General features: G+C 52.0%; 1 protein-coding gene across 1 annotated transcript in view; it reads right to left on the minus strand.

Moving 5' to 3' along the window:
- Positions 1-379: 379 nt before the first annotated feature.
- PHGDH (phosphoglycerate dehydrogenase) overlaps positions 380-25,206 on the minus strand; it is a 31,463-nt gene continuing 6,636 nt past the window's right edge. Inside the window, exons 3-12 of the mRNA XM_061186094.1 lie at positions 22,609-22,674; positions 19,760-19,814; positions 19,573-19,671; positions 10,245-10,377; positions 9,566-9,714; positions 7,851-8,003; positions 4,104-4,236; positions 2,731-2,861; positions 1,542-1,779; positions 380-685 (exon numbers count right to left, since the gene is read on the minus strand). Coding sequence (XP_061042077.1) covers positions 531-685; positions 1,542-1,779; positions 2,731-2,861; positions 4,104-4,236; positions 7,851-8,003; positions 9,566-9,714; positions 10,245-10,377; positions 19,573-19,671; positions 19,760-19,814; positions 22,609-22,674 — 1,312 coding nt within the window. The 3' untranslated portion in view covers positions 380-530. The remainder of the gene's footprint in view (positions 686-1,541; positions 1,780-2,730; positions 2,862-4,103; positions 4,237-7,850; positions 8,004-9,565; positions 9,715-10,244; positions 10,378-19,572; positions 19,672-19,759; positions 19,815-22,608; positions 22,675-25,206) is intronic.

The raw sequence follows: 25,206 nt of genomic DNA on the forward strand, positions 1-25,206 counted from the left end.
TATGGGAGCAGTCTGAGCTTTAATCCTTCTCCTCCTAGGCAGAGCATCTAACCCAGTGCCTGGCACATAATGCTGTACATGTTTGTTGAATTATATTTTCAATGTGCATCTAAATTCCCAGATGGAGGGGATATCTGAAATAGCATAGGAATTTGCTCAAATACCTTGAGTTTTGTTCCTGTAAAAATGTCTCTTAAAAACTTGAGAGACAGGAGAGGGGGTTCTCTTCAGAGTACCCACAGGCAGGCGTGCAGTCCGCCCATCTGGATCTCCCTTTACATGTCCTACCCTCTTGCAACAAAAGTCCTGCCCCACGGCTGCCTGCGGATGCCCTCTAGTGGCTCTTCAGGGTAATGACAACACAAAGGTGCCCGGAGAATACGGGGTAGGCTCTTTATTGGGTGGTTATTGCTGTACGACAGGGGTCAGATGAGACACAAGCAGTGTCAGCCCCAGGAATGTGGCTCTCCTCTCCCAGTGGGTGTGTTTCTTCAGAAAATCCCACGAGGCTGGGACAAGTGAGCCCAAGGTTAGAAGTGGAACTGGAAAGCCTCGGTTGCGTGCTGCTTCCAGGGCTCCAGGCTGGGCAGCAGGGAGGAGATGCCCATGACGTGCCAGGTCTCCCCATCTGACACCATTGAGGTCTGGTAGGACAGCAGCTGCACCTCTGCCTCTTCCAGGAGGCCTGGAAGTAGAAGAAACCCCTGGTTGGCACAGGGCTCGGGGGAAGGAGAAGCAAGAGGCTGGGAGCAGGCTCACAAGTCTTGAGTTCCCAAGATCAATGTTGCAACGGGGGTGATGGTCTCAGAATCAAAGCGCTGAGACAGGGAACAAAGGGCTCTGCCCAGGTCCCTCACTATTCTGCAGGCTTTAGGAACACCCTGGCCATCAGGCAAGGCAGGGGAGGGAAGATCAGCCACGAAGAGCCAGAGCTGGACTTGCTGGCTGCCAGTTTTATCCAGACCATCAGCAAGGGGGAAAAGCAGGGGAAAGTTCCCCTGGGCAGCTGGCAACGATAGTGAAATTAGGCCCTTTGGGGCCTGTGGACACACTCACTCTCTGCCATACTTGGAAGTGCTCCAGAACTCCCAGTAGCCCAAGCGCCAGGGGACAGGAGCAGATCCAAGATGCCCACGACATCTGGAGGGGATGCCCTGACATGCTTTGTTGGATCAGGCTGGCCACCACCGGGCCTGCGGTCAGAAGGAAACCTGCAACTTAATTCTGAGCTCCTGGGATACAGCTCTACAGGCAGTTCTCAGCTGTGTCCTTACTGTGGTGAGCACCTGCCTAATAAGAGGGGCGCTGGGGCCCTACCCCTGACGCACCGCTCTACGACCTTAGATAAGGCACTTAACCTCAGAACTCCATACCGGCTCCCCAAATGTTCTGGAACCTGCGGCAGATCCAGTGATGCCGGCAGGCATGGAGAGGGGCTGAAGGAGGCAGAAGTCCACAGAGCCCAGTCCCAGGACAGAGCGCTCAACACACACCCACCGCTGCCTCAAGGGCACCGGCCGGCCCTACAGGCCCCTCCTCACCAATCATGGTCGGCAGCATCGCAGGGTTGGAGGGGTGAGCCCTGAACATGAGCAGGGGCAGGCCCCGGTGAAGAGGCACCTCCGGTCTGAAGACAGCTCCGTTGAGTGCCTGCAGCACAGGCGTGGTGCCCTGGACCCAGCCCACGGCCTGGTAGGGGGCACCTGCCAGGGCCACGGTCAGGAGGCATTTCCCGCAGCCCTGCTCCCCTGGTGCAGCAGGGCTGTGGGAAGTGGTTACCTGCAGAGAAAAGGCAAAAAGGCACAGTGACGCCCACCCCCTCCCTAGGCCTAATCGCCAATTTATAGGGCTTCAGCCCTGCTGCCACGCTCAGCAACTCAGGGCGGGGGGAGAGGGCAGATGGGGAAGCCTGGTGGCCCTGAGCGTGAGCTTCCTCCCTAAAGGGAGGGCAAAGAGATCTGCCGGGTACAGGTAAAGGCTTGGGCTGGACGGTGGGAAGTGGGGAGAAGGTGGGAGGGAGGGAGGCAGGGCTGTGAGAAGGGCTGAGATGAGCAGGATGGTCACCAGAGGCTGATCCAGCCTGGTCCCTCCTTCTCTGACTTACTGCTCCCTGCACAGAAGCAGTGGCCTGCCTGGGATATAGGAGAGCAGTGGGGGGAGAGGAAGGGGGACGTGAGAGCTCTACTGCCCGCTGCCTCTGCCAGCTCCCACTGGGTGAGAAACACAGACTTCAGTCTAAAACGGGAACCGGAAGGGAAGACGCCAAAGGGAAGCCACGAGGGGCGGCAGAGGCTAAGATGACGTGCGGCGAGCTCCCGGAGTTTGCAGACTAACCAGGAACCCGGGTGCCGTGGTAAAGAAGCACTGGTTGGAGAATCGGGGGCCGAGCACGCCGGGCTATCTCCCAGCTCCCAGCCTGGCTCCTCGATCTCCTCAGCTGTGAAGTGGGGCTACTGCTGCCCCTCCCACTCACAGAGCACTTATACACAAAGCACCTTCACGAGTATTAGTTCACTCGTAGCGATGCTCGGGGCCGGTGGTATCTCCACTCTGCAAGTGAAGAGATCACAGCTACTTCTCACAGGCAGACACTGTCACCTGCAGGACTGGCGCCCAGGGCTCCCGCTCGCTCGGCGAGCAGAGATGCAAGGTGCTCTGAACGCAGGCGAGAAAAGCAGTGCAGACCCGGGATGGAGGGGATGGAGGGGAGGGGAGGGGAGGGGTGCGCACATTGAGGCCGGTCTCTTTCACCAGCAGCTTGGCGTTCACCAGGTTCACCTCCACCTGACGGGAAGCACCCTTCAGGAGGCCGACGATGACGGCGGGGGTCAGGCAGTTCCCAGAGTTCTTCAGGGACAATCCTGGGGACCCAGAGAAGCCGCTGTAAGGCCACTGCGTGTAGAACAACAAGGGAGTGGGCAGCACATCGCTGGCCCCGAGCTCTGGGTCACGGCTCCTCACTGACCTGGGGGCCCAACTCCAGCCTGCCAGGCAGTTCTGCTTTCCTCTGCAGGCAGAGAGGTGGCCGGGGTGGGGGACACACGGGGGGGTCCAGGCCAGGACACCGGGGACGCGCTACACCAGTTTAAGAAACTCTTCTCCAGAAGCCAGCCTAACTCTGCTGCCCCGCACACCTGCCCCTGGCCTGTCCTCCCTGGCCTGCCTGTCATTCCCCAAAGGGACACTTGAAAAATATCCTACCCTCATCCCTACCCGGCACTCATGCCCTTGCCGGCCTCAGGAAATGGAAGCAGAAAGGGGCGACTAAAGCAGCTGGGCCCACTTCCCAGTCTTGTCTCCTTGAGGCCTCGGCACCCCGGCCAGTGAGGCCCCTGGCTCTGCCCCTGCCTGGTACCGGCAATGCTCAGGGTCTACCTGCCTCCACTCCAGTCTCTCCCTACGTGAGGGGATGCCCAACAGTCAACGGGGAGGACAAGCCCCTGCAGGGCTCAGGGGACCGGGGCCCTCCCCGGTCTCTCAACCACGCCTGCACAGGGCTGGACCCACTGCAAAGGCGGCCAGAGCCTGTGGAGGGGCAGACAGTGGGTTCTGCTCCCATCCCCACTCCCCAGCTGAGCAAATGCCCCTGCGGGCATCAGCCTGCCCGAGGGCCCACCTTAGGATGTCACAGAGCACAAAATGTCCTCACCGCCTGCCTCGTCTGACACACCCGCCCCGGCTTTCACTTCACAGGTGAAGAACTCACAGCTCAGAGAAGGAAAAATCCCACAGCAGGTAAGCAACTGGGTCAAAACCAGAATAAAATGTTCTGCTGCTTCACCCGGACTCCCTCCACCAATCCTACTGCCTCTCACGTGAAATTCCAAATCTTACGGAGGTCCCTCTTGCACCCCAAACATGCATGTCTTAAAAATACTGCATAAACGTGATTTACGAAAATTAAGTATATTTCCCAATAACTTTGTGTACCCATCCTCCTCAGTAGCAAGCAAGCCATACTCAGACCAAACGTGAAATGTGGAGTCATAAGAGCGGGGTCACCTCTGAGTCCCTCACTGGTCTGTGGCCTGCAGCAGACACACCCGGTGGGGTGCCGAGTCCACGCCCCTCTTCCCTCTCCCTCCGCAGAGTTCCCGGCTCACCCTGTGTTACCACCTGGATGGTCCCTTTGGGGGACCCAGCCCAGGCTTGCATCAGTGCCCCAAGAGCTTCTGCCAGACCAATCCAAGGCTTGGTGTGTGGAGAGAAGGCACTGGTAAGGGCCTGGGCGTTTACCTGCAGAGAAAGGGGAGCAGGGCAGAGGTCAGGAAGGGATGGGACAGGGCACACCTGCCCAACTCAGCTCCCAAACAAGGTCTTACTGCTGAGACTCAGCTCCACGTGGAGAGCAGGTGGCATGGGGCCACCCTGGCTTTGGGTGCCTGGGGGGTGACAACCTCCATTAGCCACCAACAAGGTGACAACAACCTGTTCCCACAGCTGAGGAGAGCTATGGAGCCAGAGAAGGGCACAAAAGGCTAAGACCACTTCAAACTGCCAGAAGGGGAGTGGGAAGATGGGGAGAAGGACATCTCCCTCTTCTCTGAACATGTGCCAGCACCCCCAACCCACTCCACTGGAGACTTGTTTCTCGTGTGCTGGGGAAGGAAGATGGGTCTTTGACATAAAACATATGGGGAGGGCTTCCCTGGTGGCGCAGTGGTTAAGAATCCACCTGCCAATGCAGGGGACACGGGTTCGAGCCCTGGTCCAGGAAGGTCCCACATGCCACGGAGCAACTAAGTCCGTGCGCCATAACTACTGAGCCTGCACTTTAGAGCCCAAGAGACACAACTACTGAAGCCCACGCGCCTAGAGCCCATGCTCTGCAACAAGAGAAGCCACTGCAATGAGAAGCCCGCGCACCGCAATGAATAGCCCCCGCTCGCCGCAACTAGAGAAAGCCCACGCGCAGCAACAAAGACCCAATGCAGCCAAAACTAACTAAATAAAATAAATACATTTTTTTAAAAATTAAAAAACAAAAACAAAAACATATGGGCAGTCACAGATCACTTGGACCTAGAGTGGTGTGTCTCTCTGGGATGGCATTCCTAATTTGCCTTCATTTCTATTTTCCATGTTGATTTTTTTAAAATGTGTTTTTACATTGTCACAAAACACTCTGTCCAAATATCACAATTTGTAAGGCTGGATTTATATACCTTTTTTTTTTTTTTTTTTTGGTCATGCCGCGCAGCTTGTGGAATCTCAGTTCCCCAACCAGGGATTGAACCCAGGCCATGGCAGTGAAAGCGCAGAATCCTAAACACTAGACCACCAGGGAACTCCCTGGATTCACACGCTTTTGATGATCCTATCACTCTTTAAAAGTTGACTCCTGTGAAGTCCACCACAGGCCTGCTGGGCAGTTGAAGAAGGCAGAAGCCACGTAATCTTCTGACGTTGTAAGTCTAGGGTCTGGCTGGCTGGACCCCCAGCAGGGGCTTGATAACAAAACCCGGCTTGTTCTGTGTCAAAATGTCTATTCCATCTTGTGGCTCTGAGTTAAGCTCCTGGCCACTTATGCGGAAGCAACTTATAAAGAGAACCATCTAAGAAGGATTTAATTAGAAACCCGGGTTGGATGCAAATCAATCAGGCGGCTCTAAGATGTAATGAAAAGAAAACGTGGACGCTTCTATTCCTGTTTTCATAAAGACACAACTGGCAGAGGATTAAAGAAGAGAGACTTGTGATGACAGAAACAGCCAAGGAGGCGGGACCCCCCAGCAGACCCTTCTGTGTAAGGGGCATCCTGGTGTGATCGCACCCTGCGGCCGGGCCCCCTTTGATCCTCTCCGAAGGGCACAGAAAGGGCAGTGAGTCCCAGAGCTGCAGGGGGAGAACTGAAGGGCCAGGCCACAGCTGGGGTGCGAAAGCCTGCAGCAGGCAGCGGGAAAGTGCTCGACTCAGAAGCCCCAAAGGCAGGCGCCACGCTTGGTCAGATGCCTGCACAGGCCAGGGCGGTGCTTCCCCCAGGTCTGCTGAGTAAAAGGAGCGTCTGTCTTCTCTAGAAGATGAGTGGGAGGCTCCAGGAAGAGCCAATGCATTGGGGCACCAACCTGACCCTAATGCTAGTCTGTGCCTCACGTTAGAGCAGAACTGAACTGGAGAGGACCCGGTAAAGAATGAGGGACAGAGGAGTTTCCCATGTGACAAATATGTCTTTCTTACAAATGCCTACTCTACCCCACCAGCCGTTGTGGCTGGAGAGTTCAATTTGCCTAAGTTTAACAATTTGACTAGGAGATGTGACCTCTTAAGTAAGAAGGGGACATTTTGTGGGCCCATTTGATGGAACTGGTGTTAAGGAGTCCCCGTCATGAAAAGGCCTGGAATGCCACCACTCCCTGAATAACTCATAAGGGCTGCACCGCTGAGGGCTGCACCCTGCCTTGTGAGTGGACAGAAAAAAGAAAAGCCCAGCCCAGACCGGGTGGCAATGGTCACGGTGGCCCAAACCTCGCCTGGGTCCCCACCAGCCTCACGGGGGAGGAATGAACCGCTCAGAAGCCCACGGCATGCAAAGGGAGTGAGAAAGCGTGCCCTGTCTTGAGAAGCCCACAGACAGAGCGCAGAGGGAGGGTGCAGACATGGATGGGTAAGCGTCTTTGTTGACCACCGAGCTGTGGCCACTGCCAGGCTGTCCCAGCCTGCCCGTCACACCTGTGATAGCTGCCCCCGAGAAGCCCTCCTAGGGGACAACAGTAGGCTCCCTTACTTTCTCAGGGTGTAGAGGCCACAGTGGCCTGGGCTCTTAAACCAGGGCTGGCAGGGTTGAACAAAGCATCCTGTGTCTCTCCTGCCGCAGTTCTGTCCTCAGAAGCGAAAGTGCCTGTGTTGAGGGTCAGCCAGGAGGGTCAGGGACTACCCCCCAGCCGCGCCCCAACTCTCATTCATTATTGGTTAAATGCTCCAGGCAGAGCCACATGAACTGCAGAGAAGCTTACATCCTTTTGGTTTTGGTGGTGTTTTTTTTGTTTGTTTGTCCTCTGAGAACTTAGAATTTAATTAAGAACTAAGATATAAACTCATGAAACCTCAATAATAGGAGAGAATGTGGCTCACTGCAAAAGGTTTGGGATGGAGCTAGAAAGGCCAAGCAAGCCTTCGTGAAGGGGCAGGTGGCGTGCGAGCCCCCTGATGGACAGCTATTCCTTCCTTATTCACCTCCATATCCCCAAAGGGCTCTGACAGTATCTGGTACCCACTGGAGCTTAGGGACCATCTGAAGACTGAGTGAATGAGACAGGACTTGAAGTATAAGTCAGGTTCAGCTTGGAAGAGGAACACATGCCAGGAAGGGCCCACTGTGAGTGCAAGAAATCATGATTTGGGGAAAGAAAGGGGGCCAGCTGGCTTGGAGGGTTCCTATGGGGAAGATGGGAGCAGGCTTCTGGGCAGGGCATCCCTGCCCAGGCTTCTAAGAGAGATGGGATGAAAGGCGAGCGCTCGGGGTTACGAGGTGAGGACGCCCTCTCAGGGCTTTCTCCACAGGCCGTCCCCCACCTGCCCCTACCTCGGGCATCCGCCATCATGCCAGCCACACTCCTTCACTCCCAAGGCCTGTGGAGAACAAAGGAGCCTTTCTCCAGAGGCAGGGCACTGGGAAAAACCACAATCTCAGCAGTGAGCCTACAATATAAACAAGCTAAGCTGGCTCCCTGCTGCCGGGCCTCAGCTCTCCAGGCTAAGCAGGGGCAGCTCCCGCCACCCCACCCAGAGCGCTGGCTCAAGTACAGTCCCTTATCTTCGGCCCCCAGGGCTGAATCTGGTCCCAGCAACAACGCGCCCTTCTGCAGCTCCTCCCTCTGACCTCCAGGCCCAGCCCCACATGGCATACTTACAACTCCCGCCAGAGATTTCCCCTTCACCATGTCCACGAACTGGATGGCAATTTCCTCCCCGCAGCGGCTCTGGGCCTCCTTGGTGCTGGCGCCTAGGTGGGGGCAGCTGATGACATTCTCGTGGTCCACCAAGGCCCGGTTCCGGGGTGGCTCCTGCCCAGAAAGAGACATCTCTGGGTGGGCCGCTACAGATCGGCCCCAGGGAGTTAGAGGGGAAGAGGGCAGGGGTGATGCTGCCTCTTACTTCTATAAGAGGTCACTGCACTCAATAATAACCGTCTTCCTCATGAATGTTCCATCACAGCAGAGTAGACAGAGCTGTAGACCAGATTCCAATCTCAGCTCCACCACTTACTACCTATGTGCTTTTGGGCAAATCTCCCTCTCTCTGAGCCTCAGTTTCCCTATCTATAAAATGGGTTACTACTACCTATCTCCTAACACTATTATGGAGATTATGCAGTAATAAAGGAGGTTCTCAACCAGTGGTAGCTGTTATAGCTGATACTGGTTTTTCCCCTCTACCCACTGCCCCAACTCCAGTCCACCCCTCAGCACTTACTGTCAGCTCTTAGCACAGAGGCAGGCCCTTTGTGGGCATTCCGCACGGGTGTTGCATCCTGGCTCTCACCAGGACAGGCGGCCCACCTGGCCACCCCTACCCCACCCTCCAGTGTCCCTTCCACCCCTTCTGCTCACCAGGCACAATGTAGGGGCCTTGGACATGTTACTTAGGCCTCCTCTCTTCTGGTCATTCTCCCCAGGACTCTATCGGCTCCCATGGGATTTGGCCACATAGGTCTGTGAGTGCCGGCCGCAGAGTAGTAAGTGCCATGGGGAGGCCAAAGAGAGCGAGGGGAAGGTGCTGTGTTAGGGAGATGGCGATATAAACAAGGGTCAGGCACACCCTTGCCTTCAAGGAGCTGACGATGTAGCTGAGAGAGATGACCAGGACCACAAACCCAACGCATGCTGTGCCCTGGGCAGGGAACAGACACTGAGTGCTACAGGGGGTCAGACGGCCAGGGTCTTGCCAAGGCCACAAAGCTGGTAACCAGCAAACCCCCACTGCCTAATCCAAAGCCCGTGCTTTCTCCCCGATCTCCGATGCTGAGGTGGGATTTTTAAGAGAGGTGGACAGGATTCAAGTGGGAACGCTATCGGGTGTGAGGGCAGGATGGGGGCAGTGGGTGAGCAGATGCTACATCTCTGCTCCTGCACAGAGACCTAGGGACAGCAGCCTCTGGGACCAGGGGAACACGTCTAACCAGTATCCTCGGCTTCCTTCCCTCTGCGGGAAGAGAGGAAGGGAAAGGAAGGCCAACGGACACTGGGTGGAATGTCTTCTTGGCAGTGGGAGTCATTTCACCAGAGATCTGTATCAATACCTTAAACCCCTCTCTGCCTGCCCCAAATCCTCCACCTCAGAACTGATCTGCTGCTCTGTCTTCCTCTGAACTTATCAATAGGGTAGCCGTCCAGGAGCCCGAGCCCAGGAATGGGTCCTATATAAAATCTGAGTTTTGCAGAAGACAGCACGGCTGCCTCTGTACCAGGCTCTGCACTGGGCTCCTCAAACCACAGATGTGTTATTTTTGGCGACACAATTTCTCCCGCTAGAGACAGGAAGCTCAAGGTCTTTGCACAGCTGGGCTTGCAGCCCAAGTTCCTCTGCTCTGGTCTCCCCTCCCCACCGACCCTGAGCAGGCACTCACTTCTGTGAACACGTCCAGCGCGGCTCCGGCACACTGGCCCGACTGCAGGGCCCGGAGCAGGGCACCTTCATCCACAATCCCTCCGCGAGCGCAGTTTACCACACGCACCCCCTTCTTGCACTGGGCGAAGGTGCTGTCATTCAGCAGGCCTGGAACGGAGGGAGGCGCTTTCCTGCGGCAATGGTGTGGGGACCCCCGTGCTCTCCCCACTGCACTGGCACCTGCACCAGCTTCAGAGGCCCTCTCTTCCCCCCACCAGCTCTTCCCCACACACCTCCTTTCTGGGGGACCACAGTCTTTCTGGTCTCACTGCTCCCTTCTCAGATGCTCTGGGGCAGGAGTCCTTGTCATGGATTTGGACCAGACTCAGTTTAGAAACATCCCAAATATCCCTGAGATATTAGTGCTTCCTGCAGTGGTCCCAGGAAGTATTCATGGGGTCACTGGTGTTACATGTTGACCCAGCTCACGCAGACCCTGTGCATTTCCAGCCAACTCACCCCTCCTCGGTCTGATGCAAGGCCATGTAACAAGACATCACCACCCTCCATGCTCACAGGATCTGGATGGGCCACCGCCACAGCTGGTCCCCAGCATAGGCAGAAATCCCAGACTGGGGGCCCACCCTTATCTGGTCTGTGGCTTCTGTGGCCAACCCACAAGGTAGGGACACACCTACCTGTGGTGGAAGGCAGGAGAGGTGTGTGCACAGTGATAAAGTCACAGAGAGGCCAGATCTCCTCCAAGGGCACCTGCTGCACACCGAAGGAGGCCGAGACCTCTGGCGAAATGATGGGGTCATACCCTATGGTCTGGGGAAGTCAGAGAGGGAGAGTAAGTGTCACTGTTAATTATTAGCACTGGTATTATTAGTCATGGCAACCATTTATGGAGCACTGACCCTGTGCCCCGCACTACAGTTAAGCCTTCCCCAGCACCTGTCTACCTCTCACGACAATACAACCGGGTTGGCACTATTCTTCTTCCTTCATTAGAGCTGAAGGAAGTGGAGCTTACACACTGGAGGGGGCGGCGCCAGAGTTCAAAGGCAGGTTCGCCCACCTCCAAGCTCTGAACCACGAACGGGTGCAGGAACAGCTGGTGTGCGGTTGGACCAGTGGAGCTCAGATGCCCTTGGAAAGTGGGGAGCCCACGTGAGGCAGGACGATCCTGCGGGAAGCGGTGACGCGGTCGGAGGGCACGAGGGAAACGGGGGAGAAGCTGGCTGCAGCCGGAGACCCCACAGGCCCGAAGACAGAGGCAGGTGCACCGCCCACTTCAACTGAGTGAGCAAGAGATGAGGGAGGAGGGCAGTGGTGGTGCTGAGCGTGTTACCAAGGAGACGGGACTCGCCACTGGGGAAAAGGGTGAAACACCAGTGCTGACACCAGCGGGGAGAGTATGGTCCCCTCTCTTGAAGTTTCTTTTAACAAGACTTAAAGTGCATCTCGTTTTGGAAGGCATAACTTGGTGACTAATCGCGCAGAGAGGTATAAATGACTAACGACAAATCCTTTCAACAAGGCAGGTTTGACTGGGGTGGGGAAGGACACCAAGAGGAGGAAAGTGAGATATAAAGGCACCGTGGGTGGGGAGGACCCAGAAAGAAGCCTGGTCTGGGCTGGCCGGGGAGGGGGTGGTCCCCCAAAGCAGAGGGACCTCCCTGAGGCTGCGGAGAAGGAGGGAACTTTGACTCCTGGGAGATGGGGACAGACAAGAAACTCGGGGGTGTAAACTTCATCAACCCTATGAAATCAGCTAAAGGTCATCACATATTGATGGGAAGAGGGAAAGCTGGAGAAGACAAAGCTCAGGGGAAGGAAGAAAGGACACAGACTCATAGCTGATAATGGCAAACATCTTTAGCATTCACTATGTGTCTCAAACCTCCTTAGGTACTATTATTTCCCTGTTTTACATATGAGGAAACTAAGGTGGAGGTTAAATGATTTAGCCAAGGTCATAAAAGTAGCAAGTGGTAGAGCTGGGACACAAGTATTCTGACTCCAGGGCCTGCACTCCTAATGCCTACCCTCTAATCAGGGGTGGAGTGAGAAGCCCACAGCCCCACCTGAGAAAACAGGAGTAGAATGAGATGGAAACATCTCTCCTACATCAGAAGGAATCTTGGGTGTCAGCCACACACCTCTCAGCAGGGACAATGCTTTAAAGGTTGCCAAGGCAGCACAAGCAGCAGGGATGCATGTGCAACCAGGTGAGAATCATCCACCTCTTGCAACAGCAAAGACCTACCCCCTTTCTGCCTGGTCTGCCCAGGAACCCTTCCCAGGGCTCTCTCCATGGGCTTGGTCCATGTCTCAAAGGCATGGATGTCCTCAAGAAGGCCGGACAGCCGACTGAGCTGGGCAGGCTGGCAGGACCCAGGATACGGCCTCTGAACCAGTGAACCAGGAGCTGGGCCTGAGTCCTGCCTCAGTCACTGTCGACTGTGTGTCAAGGTGCAAGTCAGTGCCTCCAGACCTGGGTCCTCAACTCTACGTAAAGAAGCAGGCGGGTGATTTCAAAGTCACCCCCTGCTCTGACTTCCAACAATTCAATATTCCACGAAAAGAAAGCTCCCTTAGCCCTGAGAAAATGTTCAGAGTTGGCCCAGGATTAAACAAAAACAAACAGAAAGAACTTCAACAGTGGTCATCTCTAGGTGGTAGGATTAACTTTTCTCCTTTATGCTTTCCTACGCTCGTTTAACTTTCCCCTACTGATCATTAATTTCTTTTGAAATTAGGGAAATATACAAGTTATTTTAGAAAATAATGGCACAGAAGATTGCTATATCAAGTCAGCACTCCTAGAGAGGAAACTGAAAACGGTTATGAACGAGGTGTCGCTTTTGGATCACATTTTTCATCATCAGCCTGTGGGACAAAAAACGCCGGGTGGGTCCCACTCCGACCTCCGGCAGAGATTTGGGAGAAAGAGGCTGCCTCCCGGATGCCCTACAGGATCGTGAGCTCGTGACCACCTCAGCCCCATGTGGCCATTCCCCCAGATGTAACCTCCTCATTTCTCGTGGGGAGGATGAAATGCCCAGGGGAGGGGAGAGGATCCTGCCCTGTGTTCTCACAAGTCTTCTTTGTCCGTGGGCTCTGAGGCTGGCTGGAACAACGGCCCCGTTCATCTCTAAGCCAGATGTACTTTTCCTCATGTGGAGCGGGAAGAGGACAGGGACACCAACGGAGGTCACACAGCCAAGCCCGATGGAGGGGGTTCACACAACTCTATTGGCTCTGGGCTCCTAGGAGCCAAGAAGCAGCATGGGGCTGCCGGGAGGAAGGGTCCTGCAGGCCAAGCCTGGCCCAGTGCCCCCGCTGCAGCTGCCTGGGGCTAAAGGGAAGTGGATGGGGTGGGGTGGGGGGAAGAGGAGGGATAAGCATCTGCCACAGCGGTCAGCAGGCCCCGACTCAGCTTTCTTTCACAGAGAAACAGTACCTCGTTCATCTGCAGACAACTGCAGGGGAAGAATTCTACCCTGTTCTCATTTTTCACTCAAAATACCCAGGGCAGACAGGAGCTGAACTCAACTAAGGGCTGGGCTTCTTGTATCAGGGGACCACGTTGCCAGAGATAAAAAGGGTGATATCAGGCCCGGGAGACCAATCCTGAGTTGGGTCCCAATGTATCCTGGATAGGTCAGATGTCCTCATGTGCAGAAGTCAGGGCACTCGCGGTTATACACATCTATGATGCACTCGCGGTTACACACATCTATGATTCCTAGAGAGGAGCCTTGGGGAGCTGCACAAAGGGATGCCCCACCTCACCCCACGCCAGGACTCCTGATGTTGGGGCAGCAGAGGAACCCTAGATATTCAAGCGGTGCTCCAGGGCGACCTCCTAGCTGCCGTCCTAGAAGGCAGCCTTGGGAGGCTGAGCACGCTGCTCCCGGTCCCCCGGCTGACCGTGGAGGGAGGAGAGCCAGGAGGCCTGCAAGGTAAAGGGGCTCCAGCAGAGGGGCCTAACAGTCTCGCCCTCTCTCTACCCCAGAGCCAATCTTCTGGCTTAGCGTTGGTGCTCTCCCCCAACACGATGAAACCTTACACAGAAACTCAGTATAAAACCAGATCAGGGGCTTCCCTGGTGGCGCAGTGGTTGAGAATCTGCCTGCCAATGCAGGGGACACGGGTTCGAGCCCTGGTTTGGGAAGATCCCACATGCTGCGGGGCAACTGGGCCCGTGAGCCACAAGTACTGAGCCTGCGCGTCTGGAGCCTGTGCTCCGCAACAAGAGAGGCCGCGATAGTGAGAGGCCCGTGCACCGCGATGAAGAGTGGCCCCGACTCGCCGCGACTAGAGAAAGCCCTCGCACAGAAACGAAGACCTAACACGGCCAAAAATAAATAAATAAATAAAACCAGATCAATTCAAAGGTGCAGAGGTGAAGGCCCAGAGCCCCACCACCTGCTCTCTTTCTGGGCCCATACCCCAGGTCCTTATTCTACATCTGAAAATATTTGAAAACCACTGCTCTAGGGCAGTCAGAATTCCAGGTACCAGACTGAGATGGCAGCTGCCTGTCCTGCGAATGGCTGAGCACAGGGACACGGGGCAGGGGCTGATTAACGAGCAGGGATCAGGAATAAAGACGGCGGTGGTGGAGTGGGGCAAAGAGCCCCAGGTTGGAACTCAGGAGGCCCAGAGTCTGAGCTGTACTCCACCCCTTACTCGTCCTATTATCTTGAGCGCATCACATAACCTCCCTGGGCCTCAGTTTCCTTATCTGTAAAACTGGGGTAATAATATTGACCCCAGAGGATCATTGTAAGCACAGTATCTAACACAGCAGGTCTCAGTAAATATTAGCAGGACCTGAAAGAATCGGTGACAACTGGTGCCTCGGGTTCAACGTCCATCCCTCTGGGCTAAGGTCAGACTCATCACAACACTGGCCAAAAAGAAACTGTTAAGAGATGCTGGTCTGCTCCTCACAGAAAACCCTGAAAAGAAAGTGCAAGGCTCAGCCCCTGGCTGGCTGGGGCCTGTTGACCCATTCTGGGGGCCGGCCAGCTTGAATGAGTTGAGCCTCCAGAGTTATAACCTGTTATCCAGCAACACTATTGAGAAAAAGTTTCAAGCAGAAAGAACATTACAGAGTATAAGACCCAAATGATTCAGAACACCAGCAGGCTGCAGGCTGCCAGAATTATCCTGAAACCCACATCTGCACCTGTGGCTCAAAGCAAAGTCAGCAGCTGCTCTAAGGTGGAAACCAAGGCTCCTTCTAGGCCTGTGCTGGCATAAGTGGGCTCTTCCCCCACCGATCCCCACCTGGCTAAGCTCCCCCTTCCTTAAGTGACCAGACAGTCACAAAGAAAGGAAGGGAAAGGGGTGGTCCACCCCCAGTATCAGAGCCCAAGAAGGTCTCTCCTTACAGCTCCTGTGATATGAAGGGGAGCCCTTTTTTTTTTTTTTAACTATTTAATAGCTTTTATTCTACACATTTATAAAAGTAACAGTTTTACCAGGGAAATAGTTTTCACCCAACCACCATATATCTGCAAGTATTATGTTGAAGTATAAACTCAAAATGAGGCCAAGTAGAATCAGTAATACTGGGGCTCATAATGTAGGAGCTGAGACTTCCCCAGTCTGGAGGAGTTCCATGACCCTAGAAGAGCAGGTACTGCTGTCACTTGGAGCAAGAATGGTAGACAGAGGTCCTGCATCAGCTACACTTTTTTCGTACTGGTGAAAATGAAAACCGTCCATCTGTTTTGATGCCTGTTCAGTCACACAAGAGAAAGCCATGAATGGTGCCCCGCTTTCACAGTCCGGTTTGCTTAGGGAGGACATTTTCCCTGAGCATGTTGGAAAAACGGGGAAAACCATGATTTCATCTGTTACCCTTTTTTTTGCACACACTTTTCACCAAAACATTTTCCTTGTAACAAAATGAAACTATCCGAAGAGTAGTTTCGGATAGTTTAAATCCTGATACCTTAGAGAGGGTCAGATAATAGTTGTCCATTAGCAGCCTAATTAGTGATGAACAGCCTGGTGACAGATCAGGAACAGGATAAGACCCCAGGTGCCAGGAGAGAAGAGGATGATAAAGATATCCTTTACAAGCTTTGCTGTTTCGCCCGAGCCAGCCCAGCCAGAACTACTCAAAGTGCCCCCTACGACTACTGGGCCACTCTATGTCTTTAATTAGGTTGTTCTCCCAAGTTACTGTAACAAACCCAGTCCTTAATAATTTGACACCATTGCCTAGGACCACACAGTAAACTCACTGCCAGGACCATTTCACAGTTTAAAGAAAGTGGTAGCCCATTGGGATGACGGATGTTCACAGACGTCAGGGCTCACAGGGCATCTGTGTCTATGTTCACACCCCCTCTTCACATGCTGGCCAAGTGGTTATCCGGTCTTGCAGGTATATCTGCAGAGATGCGGGACTCACTCTCTCCTGAGACCATTCATTCCACTGGGGGCCAGCTCTGTAGCTCTGCCCCTCTAGCTTACACCTAGTGGTCCTCCCTGGATCTACTTCTTAGAGAGCGTGACTCTTCTACAGGACTTCTATTTAGCTATTTGAAGGCCTCCACTATGACTCCCAAGTCTTGATGGGCTCAGTGACCCCAGTGCCTTCAGCCCGTTCTTAGGAAACACAGACATGAGGTCCCTCACCATCACCCTCTGTCTCCAAAGCTTTCACAGTCTCCTAGAACTTGGGGTCTTTGACCGCTCAAATACTCACACAGGGGCTGATCAGTACAGAGCATGAAGAATGTCACCTCCCTTGCTCTGAATGTCATACTTCTTTTAATGCTGCCAAAAGTCACATAAACTTTTCTATCAATCATATCACTCACTGTTAACCACACTGCACTGTTGTCAAAGGCCTCCTCCCCTAGAAAAAGCCTTTTATACTCACCTCTACACCCAAGTCTAGTTGCTCTGGAGGCTCATATGTAGCGCACTGATGTATCCCAAACAAAGTTTCTATAAGACTGCCCAACTATTCTAGACTTCGAATGTCTTTTAGGACCTGATTCTGCACTTTTAAGTATTAACTACTTTTCTCCCTGCTTCCTGTCATCCACAAATGACACATCATCCAGGCTGTTGATGAGAATGGTGGACAAGGCAGAGCCCTGCACCATCCTGTACAATCTCCCTACAGACTGAGTTGGATCCATCTTTCAACCAGTTACTAAACCCTTAGCACCATGCTCACGGTCTCCATCTTAACCCCAAGGGTATCATGAAAGACCTCACCAACGCTTGCTAAAGTCCACATCTGCAAACAATCTAAATGTCCATCACTGAGGGAATAGCCAAATAAAAGCAATTTATCCCTACAAAGGAATTCCATGCAACAGTTTTAAAATATGGTAAATCTATTTATTCCAAGACATACGTTTTTATCTTAACAACATGCACAATATTCCATTCTCTCTAGAAATAGAATTCCTCTATAGGCATAGAACTGTATGCATTCCATATAAATGCACAGAAAAAATCTGAGATGACACAGGTCAAACTGACATTACCTGTGAGGAAACTCTGATTGGTATGGTCATCTAGGAGACCTTTATCTATATTTCAGTTTTTATGAGAACGCACTGACTTATTACATGAATACAATATAATTTTAAATAGTCAAGATATATGACATCTAGGGAGTCCCATGATATTACCAGTTTAATACTGATTTCCAAAGAGAAACCAAGACTAGTTTGAAACAACTTGTGTTTCGTAAATGCTAATCAGACAGCATCCTGTCTGGATGCTGATAAATCATCTCTTTTACAATTTGTTCAAGAATCTTCCTTCCTTGCCCTTTAGAAAATCTTGCTCTCCACAACTGCTTGAACATGAACCGAGGTTCAGATGATGCAGGTCAGTGACCTGCTGCCCTGCGACGAGATTAAGAATGTGTTGGGACCTGGAAACACGTTAAGGAGCTGGGTCAAAGTGAGCACGAAGAGACATCACTTGGGCCAGTGGGAAAGGACCAGAGCCAGGCTGCTCTTGAGGGGCTGGGGTTGGGGGACATCCCGAGGTGTGTTTCGGGTTTTCAAAGAGCATGTCCCAGAAGCAAGACAGTCTAGAGTAACCCTCCAGAGACATCTGGACAGAAGAAACCCCCAGCGAAGCAGCTACATGCCGCAACATGAAAAAGGCACCCAACATCCTCAAAACCATGCTGGGAATAAAACATGTGGGCATGTGGTGAGTGCTATGCCAGAGACACAGATCAACACTCATAAGCAGACTCTAGGCATCTCTGAGCTGGGCCCTGTCAGTCACTTCCGCTGCTGACGCTCAAGGTCCCACATCCCTCTATGCCTCTAGGAAGCAGCCCTGGCAGCGGTTAAGCAGCTGAGTGGTGCCAAAGGAACAGACAAGCTTATCTTATCCATCACTTCAATTATTCAAGACATGAGGTGGGACTTCTTGTCTGACTTCAGTCACTGCCAAAGTCTCAAGTCCTTGACAATGAGTGTTCCTGAGCTAGAAGGGCCTGGTGTGCTGTGGCACCACGCGGGAGTGCACGGGACAGAATGGCTGCTGGGGCCTGGCAACCATCCCAAAGTCACTGTATCATCAATGGAACGCTCACCTGTTTGGTTACCTGTGCCCCGAGTTTTACTTCACCCTGACCCCTGCTTTTAGATGATCAGAATTTTTCGTGAGCTGAACCTTTACCTTGATCCCTCACCAATGAGGAAAAAGGAGAAAGTGCTCCTTGTGGCTTATGGCACCTCACCACCCCGGCACAACCACCCCTGCACAAAGGACGTGGCTTTGGTTTGTTTCCATGATCAATGGATCCTGCTGGGCCACACCCACCTCTCACAGGGAGCCAGAAAAATGTCCCCTCCCTTCCCAGTGCGGGGGGCTTAGAAACGATGTCTGGCTGACTTCAATTAATAGGGTGGGAAGTAGAGGCAGGGGAGAGAAGATGTGGATTGTGGTACAATGGGTTGCCCACCTGGTTCTTATCCGTCGTCCATTTACTGCGAGCCCTTAGCAAAAACTTACAAACTCCAGAGGTCGCCATAAAATTAAGGGTTAATCTATAAAGTCTCTTCTAACGCAGTGAAGGTGGGAGGGACATACAGAAAGGAAGGAGCAAGGGAAAAAGGGAAAATTCCATAGCCGCTCTATGTAAATTTTTCTAGAACTGAAATGATCTGATTTTCAAAACCATTTTCCTTAATGTTTAACTAAAGCTTTCCTGGCTGCAGTTTGAACCCACAATCCCTCCCTCAACAGTCACAGGAAGCATGGAGACGGCCACCAGCCAACCCAGCTGCCACATCTCTCTGGCCCACCTAGGCAGTCCTGTGGGCTTCCTCTCTTGGCTGAATGGCCTCCCGCCTCGGCAAGGTCTCCTGGATTGGCCCCGGGGGCTGGGGGTGGCACTGCTACTGATGACAGCCCTCCCTCAATCAGAAGAACTACTGAGCTCCCAGCATAGGATAAGAGAGAGCCCTGGTGGGCGGCGGGGTTCAGGGATGATTTCTGAGAGATGTGTGAGGTCTCCTGGCCACCGTGGGCTCCACGATCGTTTCACAGCGTATAGGCAAGCACCTTTCAATCTCTTCTGGACTATGGAGGGGAGCTAGAAGATGGATGGACAATTGTTCTGTTTTAAGGTTATAAATTTGCTCCTGGTTTCTGAATTATCACAGAAGACAGAACCAGCAAAACAAGGAGGCCTTCGCAGAAGGGGAGGAAAGGAAGGGCAGGATACAAGACCCCTCTCAGCTCCATGGGGACTCAAGGCAATTACTCACCCCAGAGCTGAAGGACCTCCACCAAGCATTCCCAGATGTTGAATTCAAGAGTCTAGATCAGCAGGCCAATGTTCCCTCCCTCCCTGGCTTTGCCACCCATTCACTCAGGGGCTCTAAAGGGGGGGCGGGGGGGGCGGTCAGGCCCTCCTAGGGCAAAGCCTTTAGCTTCTCTCAAGCAAAGCTGCCTCCTCCAAAATTGCTATGGGAAGCCCCACATCAAAGTGGTCTGGTGACCTCTTACCTTCATCCCAAAGGATTGCATCCGGGTGGCCACCTCTCTCCCAATTCTGCCCAGGCCAAGAATTCCTAGGATCTTTCCATTCAGCTCTGTTCCCATGAACTGCAAACAGGCGAAGAAGTGGAAGTCAGCACCCAGAGTGGACCTCGGGCACCCAGCCAGGTGGGGTGAGGCAAGGCCGGCTGCTCACCTTCTTCCGCTCCCATTTGCCATTCTTCATGGAAGCCGTCGCCTGGGGAATCTGCCTGCAAGGACAGACAAAGTCAGCGGGTCCACCCAGACACTGCCAGCCCAGGAAGGAGGCGCAATGTGGCTGCACAGCCACTACTTCTGCCGGGCATCCCCCCAGGGAACCATTTTCAAGCCGGGTCTGGGGGGCTCAGGTTCAGAAACACTGAGGACAGTCAAGGGAGGGTAGCAGGGGGAAACCCTTGGCAAGACCTGACTTGGAGCCCTGGGATTTGTCTCCAGCTAGGTGTCTGGGTGGAGGTTCTGAGTCCATCTCAGTGGCTGGAGTATCAGCCTGAGTGACTCTGGGCATGTAAAAAGCAATAGCTAATCCTCCAGTGTTTATAGGGATAATGAAATGGGGTATTGGTGGATTTTGATAACATCAAATGTTCCAGAAATTCAAGAATTTCCATTTTCCTATTCCATCCAGAGCCATAACCTACAACATCTTCCACTGTATCAAGGGACAGCTGAATACTTATTCTCCCTTGAGAGTTAGGCTAGACTGGGGTGGGCGGGTGGTGTAGTCCAGACACTTCCAACAACCACACAACCTCCTGTCCCACCACACACACACACACACACACACACACACACACTCCACAGCTTATCTCCTCCTATTGGTCAACATGGAGGTCTGAGTCTCTATGTGTTTTCTGGAGAGGACAGAGGAAGTTAGGGCAATGTGAGAGGTCAGAGGGCAAGATGTGTCACATGGGACACGGCCTTCCAGGCTTCTCCAGAAGCTAGAAAGGAAGAGACAAGAAACAATGTTTAAACATCAGCTCATTTAATGCTCACAACTGCATGGGGGTGGGGTGTGGTCACTGGGGGTTAAATACCTCGCCCAGCATCACTCAACTAGAAGTAGCGGAATCGATTCAAAGCCAAGGAAGACATCCCCACCAGTTAGCCTCCTAAGTATTTAAATGCAGGCGTTCCTGCCGGTCACAAAATTCAGAGGTGTGTGCGTGTCTGCGTGTGTGAGAGAGAAGAGATTCCAAGATAACTGTTCCTGTATTTCTACTTCACTGACTTCTTATAAAAAGCATTCTTTCCTGTCTACACGTTAGCAGGACACAGACTTCCATCTGAGGGTGACATTGATGGGAATCTGTTCTATGATCAGAGTCCCACGAACTCATGGGTAAACTCAGCAAAGCTTACGTAACAAGTTCATGGAAGAATCTCCATCTCACTGCTCTGGCCCATGGGGCCTCATTTCAGGAATGTCATTTAGGACAATGACTTGCCTTGAGGAAGTGCTCCCTCCTCATCAAAGCCAGCCAGATCAGATGCTTCTGACCAAGTGAGACAGAGCCCCCAGCTCTGGCCTCCCGACCTCTGCCCACCTGGCTGCAAGGTGCCATCTAAGAGGTGTGCGTGCAGCACCACGGAGCACAGGAAACCCTCACACCCTCCCTCTGGGTGCTCCACCCAGCTGGCCGTGGTGCCTCCCCAGGTTTCAACATTTCGGGATCCTCACCAGGCCAGTCTGGGGAGGACCATGACATGGGCAAAGGACCTCCCAAGGATTATATGGAGGCCGGCCTGACTTACAAGAGAAAATAAAGCAGGCAGAACGGTGAAATCTACATTTGTTGTATTCTCCTCTCTTTCCTTCCGTGTCCTTGTTCTTCTCCAGCACCTCAGGAACAGGCAAAATCTGTTCAAAGTCCCCCACTGTGCGGCCCATTCAGGCCTGCTCTCCACCCACATTGCCCAATGCTCTCAACTTTACCGTCCACACTTCCCACCCCCTCTACTGCTGCCCTGCTGGGAAAGCGGTCTGATTAAACCAGCACACAGGGGTTATGAGAGACTGGTGATTCCTTCTCATAGGGTGCTTCTTTCTTGGTTTTGATGATGAGTGAGGTCATGATGAGTGGTTGGCGACAGGGCGCTTCCCCTAAATCATACCACTTTGCCTACTCCTTTAAGTAAAGCTGGTCTTGGAATAGGAGGAAGATTACTCCTGACTCCCAAGGGAAACACCACCTCCAGAAAAAAAGTGAGAGAATTAGAAAGCTGCACTGGGATCGCTCCCTCACCCCCCCAAAAACCAAAAAAAATCACCACTGAATTTAATAGCACAAGTGATACCAGGGCATCAGGCCTCAACACTTCTCCAGATGTTCTGGGAGATCCAGACAGCCAGCTCAGGGACCCCTTCCGGGCTGGGTCCCTTCTGCTGTGCAATTCTCCCTGTTCTTCCCTTTCTCCAATCTCCTCTCCTCTTCACTGACCAGTGAATATCAGTGAATACCTAAGATCTCAGGTAGAAATCTTGGGGAAGAATTAGAACAAAGGTGAACTCCCCCAGATCCTCTCCCAGCAGGGAGGAGAACAGGTCTTGAGAAGGGAAAAGAATCACTCCTCAGCCCCAGAAGGTATCAGGCCTGAGTAGTGACGTGAGGGGTCCTGGCTGCCTGGGTTCCTTGGTTTAAGGATCCGCGGATCTGCGAAGGGACCAAGAGCATCTTCCCGCCCTCCCACTGGCTCCTTGCCCTTCCCACTGACCCACTGCCTGTTCAACAGCAGTGTTCATACAGTCATTTTACCACCCAACACAGTAAGATTTGTGCACATCCTGTGTGTTTGCAAACAACCTGAGAAGCCACCTGACCTTGGTGTGCCAGAACCAGTGGAATGAATGTTCAGTTGAGGACTGACGGCCTTGAAGGTTCTTAGCAGCCTGCATGTCACCAAGCTGAAGTGTTTCTAAGTTTCTCAGGGTCAGTTTGCTTAGGGAGTCATAATAATTGACAGACCACAGAGAGTGACTCTGCTCAGAAGTCAGGGACTTACCTGGCCAGGCACATGATCATCCCACAGGTGAGCTCCGCAGCGCTGAGGCTGTTCCCACTGGGGGTGCTAAAGATGGAAAAAGATGGGGGACATCGGTCAGCCAGACCCAGGATTCCCACTCCTGTCCCAGTGGAAAGACTCTAGTACACGCTGTGCTCTCTCTCCTGCTCCATAAGCTTACCCGTTCTTTTTGTTTGTTTTGTTTAGTTTTATGGGTTTTTTTTTTTTTTACTTTTTAAAAAATTGAAGTATAGTTGATGTATAATATTATATAAGTTACAGGTGTACAATATAGTGATTCACAATTTTTAAAGGTTACACTCCATTTATAGTTATCATAAAATATTGGCCATATTCCCTGCGTTGTACAGTATATCCTACAGCTTATTTTATACCTAATAGTTTGTACCTCTTAACCCCCTACCCCTACGTTGCCCCTCTCCCCTTCCCTCTCCCCACTGGTAGCCACTAGATTGTTCTCTATATCTGTGAATCTGTTTCTTTTTTGTTATATTCACTAGTTGGCTGTATTTTTTAGATTCTGTATGTAAGTGATAACATACAGTATTTGTCTATGTCTGACTTATTTCACTTAGCATAATGCCTTCCAAAACCATCCATGTGGCTACAAATGGCAAAATTTCATTCTTTTCATGGCTGAGTAGTATTCCATTATATATATATATATATATATATATATATATAAAACATCTTCTTTATCCATTCATCTGTCGATGGATACTCAGGTTGCTTCCATATCTTGGCAATTGTACATAATGCTGCTATGAACGTTGGCGTGCACCTATCTTTTAGAATTAGCATTTTTGGTTTTTTTGGATATATACCCAGGAGTGAAATTGCTGGGTCATGTGGTAGTTCTTTTTTTAGTTTTTTGAGGAAACTCCAACTGTTCTCCACAGTGGCTGCACCAATTTACATTCCCACCAACAGTGTACGAGCGTTCCCTTTTCTCCACATTCTCGCCAACATTTTGAACTTACGTGTTCTTAGTGAAAATCCCTAACACCACGCCACTGCCCTGGGTTCTGTGATGTACTCCTGCCCTAACCCCAGGGCTGGAAGAAAACCCCTTTGCCCTGGCTTTATGTTTTCCTGCGGAGGGACCTCCATTCGAGAAACACACTCATTTCTCTACCCAAACTCACTTCTCCCGCGGCAGAGAAGTATCTCAATAGATTGGGAGAGAGACGTGTGGCTCAGCCCTTCTCTCTCTCCTCTTACTTTAGGATCTACTTGCCTACAGAAAGCACAAATCCCTGCTGTTCCATGCCATTAATCTTTTTTAAAAAAATTTTTATTGGAGTATAGTTGATTTAACACTGTTGTGTTAGTTTCATGCCATCAGTCTTATCGAGGCTGTACCCGTGACGGATACAGAGGTCAGCCCCTTGCCCACAGACCTTTATCAATTTGCCCAACCTGGCTTATTTTTAGTAACAAAGCTAATATTTTTATCTCCTCCTGTTTAACTTTTCCTTCTATTTCTCAACAAGTTTTGCGCTGAGAAATCATCCTCACAAGTTAAATCATAGGGTAATGTTGACCCTACCCATCTTACAGAAAGGAAAATAGAGATAATACCCATGAAACTATTTTTCTCTTCTCAAAGGCTTTTTCTTGTTGCTCTTGGAATAATTTATTAACACAAGTGTTCACCCTCCTTTCCCTCTACTGGGTCTTCTCTGGAAATGAAGGTTATAAGGTGAAAAAAGGTCAAGAGATCCTATTTTTAAAAAGTTAAAAATCAAGATAAAAGGATTCTCAGACATGTATACACTGATGTGTATAAAATTGATGACTAATAAGAACCTGCCGTATAAAAAATAATAATAATAAAAAAATTAAGTAGACCAAAAAAACAGTTTCTTTCCCTTGAAAATCCAGAACTTTTCAAAAGGAAATAAATAAAAATAAAAAATAAGAAAAGGATTCTCAGAGTCTGTCTTTCCATAAGAACACCTGGCTTCCTGTCTCACCCAGCGAATGATCAGGCTGCATGGGATACAGGAAGAGGTGCGGGGACCAAGGGGGCTGGTGTCTCTGGGTCCAGGGCAAGATTGGAGGATGGGTTACTGGTTAACATTTCTTCTGTTGGATATTGACCTCAGGCAGACGATTGGGTTGGTTAACCCCTACCCTATGGAGGGAAGTGGAGGGAAGGGAGGGGAAAGTCTTGAGGACAATGAGGCTCCCGAGGGAAGAGGAAAGGCTCGAGGACAGAGAAGTGGAAAGGGTTAACCTTGCCACACCACCTACATGCCAGACCGGAGCCAGAAATGAGTGTTGCCTAGCGCTGTCATGCTGCCATGACCTTTGCCCTGGGTTTCTGCAAAAACAGCTCTAAAGGGGACCCCTTCCCTCTTGGCCCCGGAGTAAAGAGAAACTGGGTTCCCGGCCCCCAAAGGGTGCAGGGAAGTGAGGAAGAGAGAGAATGGGAGAGTCTGTCTACTAGCAAAGGTTATGCAGCTGCACAAGGGAGACCATAGTCAAGCAGAGCCAACAGAACCTGGCTCCAGATGAAACAGCCGAGGGGGAAGGGCAGGGCTGAAGCAGGGACTGAGACAAATCCACCAGCAT

Source organism: Eubalaena glacialis, chromosome 3 (genome assembly GCF_028564815.1).
Source record: "Eubalaena glacialis isolate mEubGla1 chromosome 3, mEubGla1.1.hap2.+ XY, whole genome shotgun sequence".
Taxonomy (NCBI): domain Eukaryota; kingdom Metazoa; phylum Chordata; class Mammalia; order Artiodactyla; family Balaenidae; genus Eubalaena; species Eubalaena glacialis.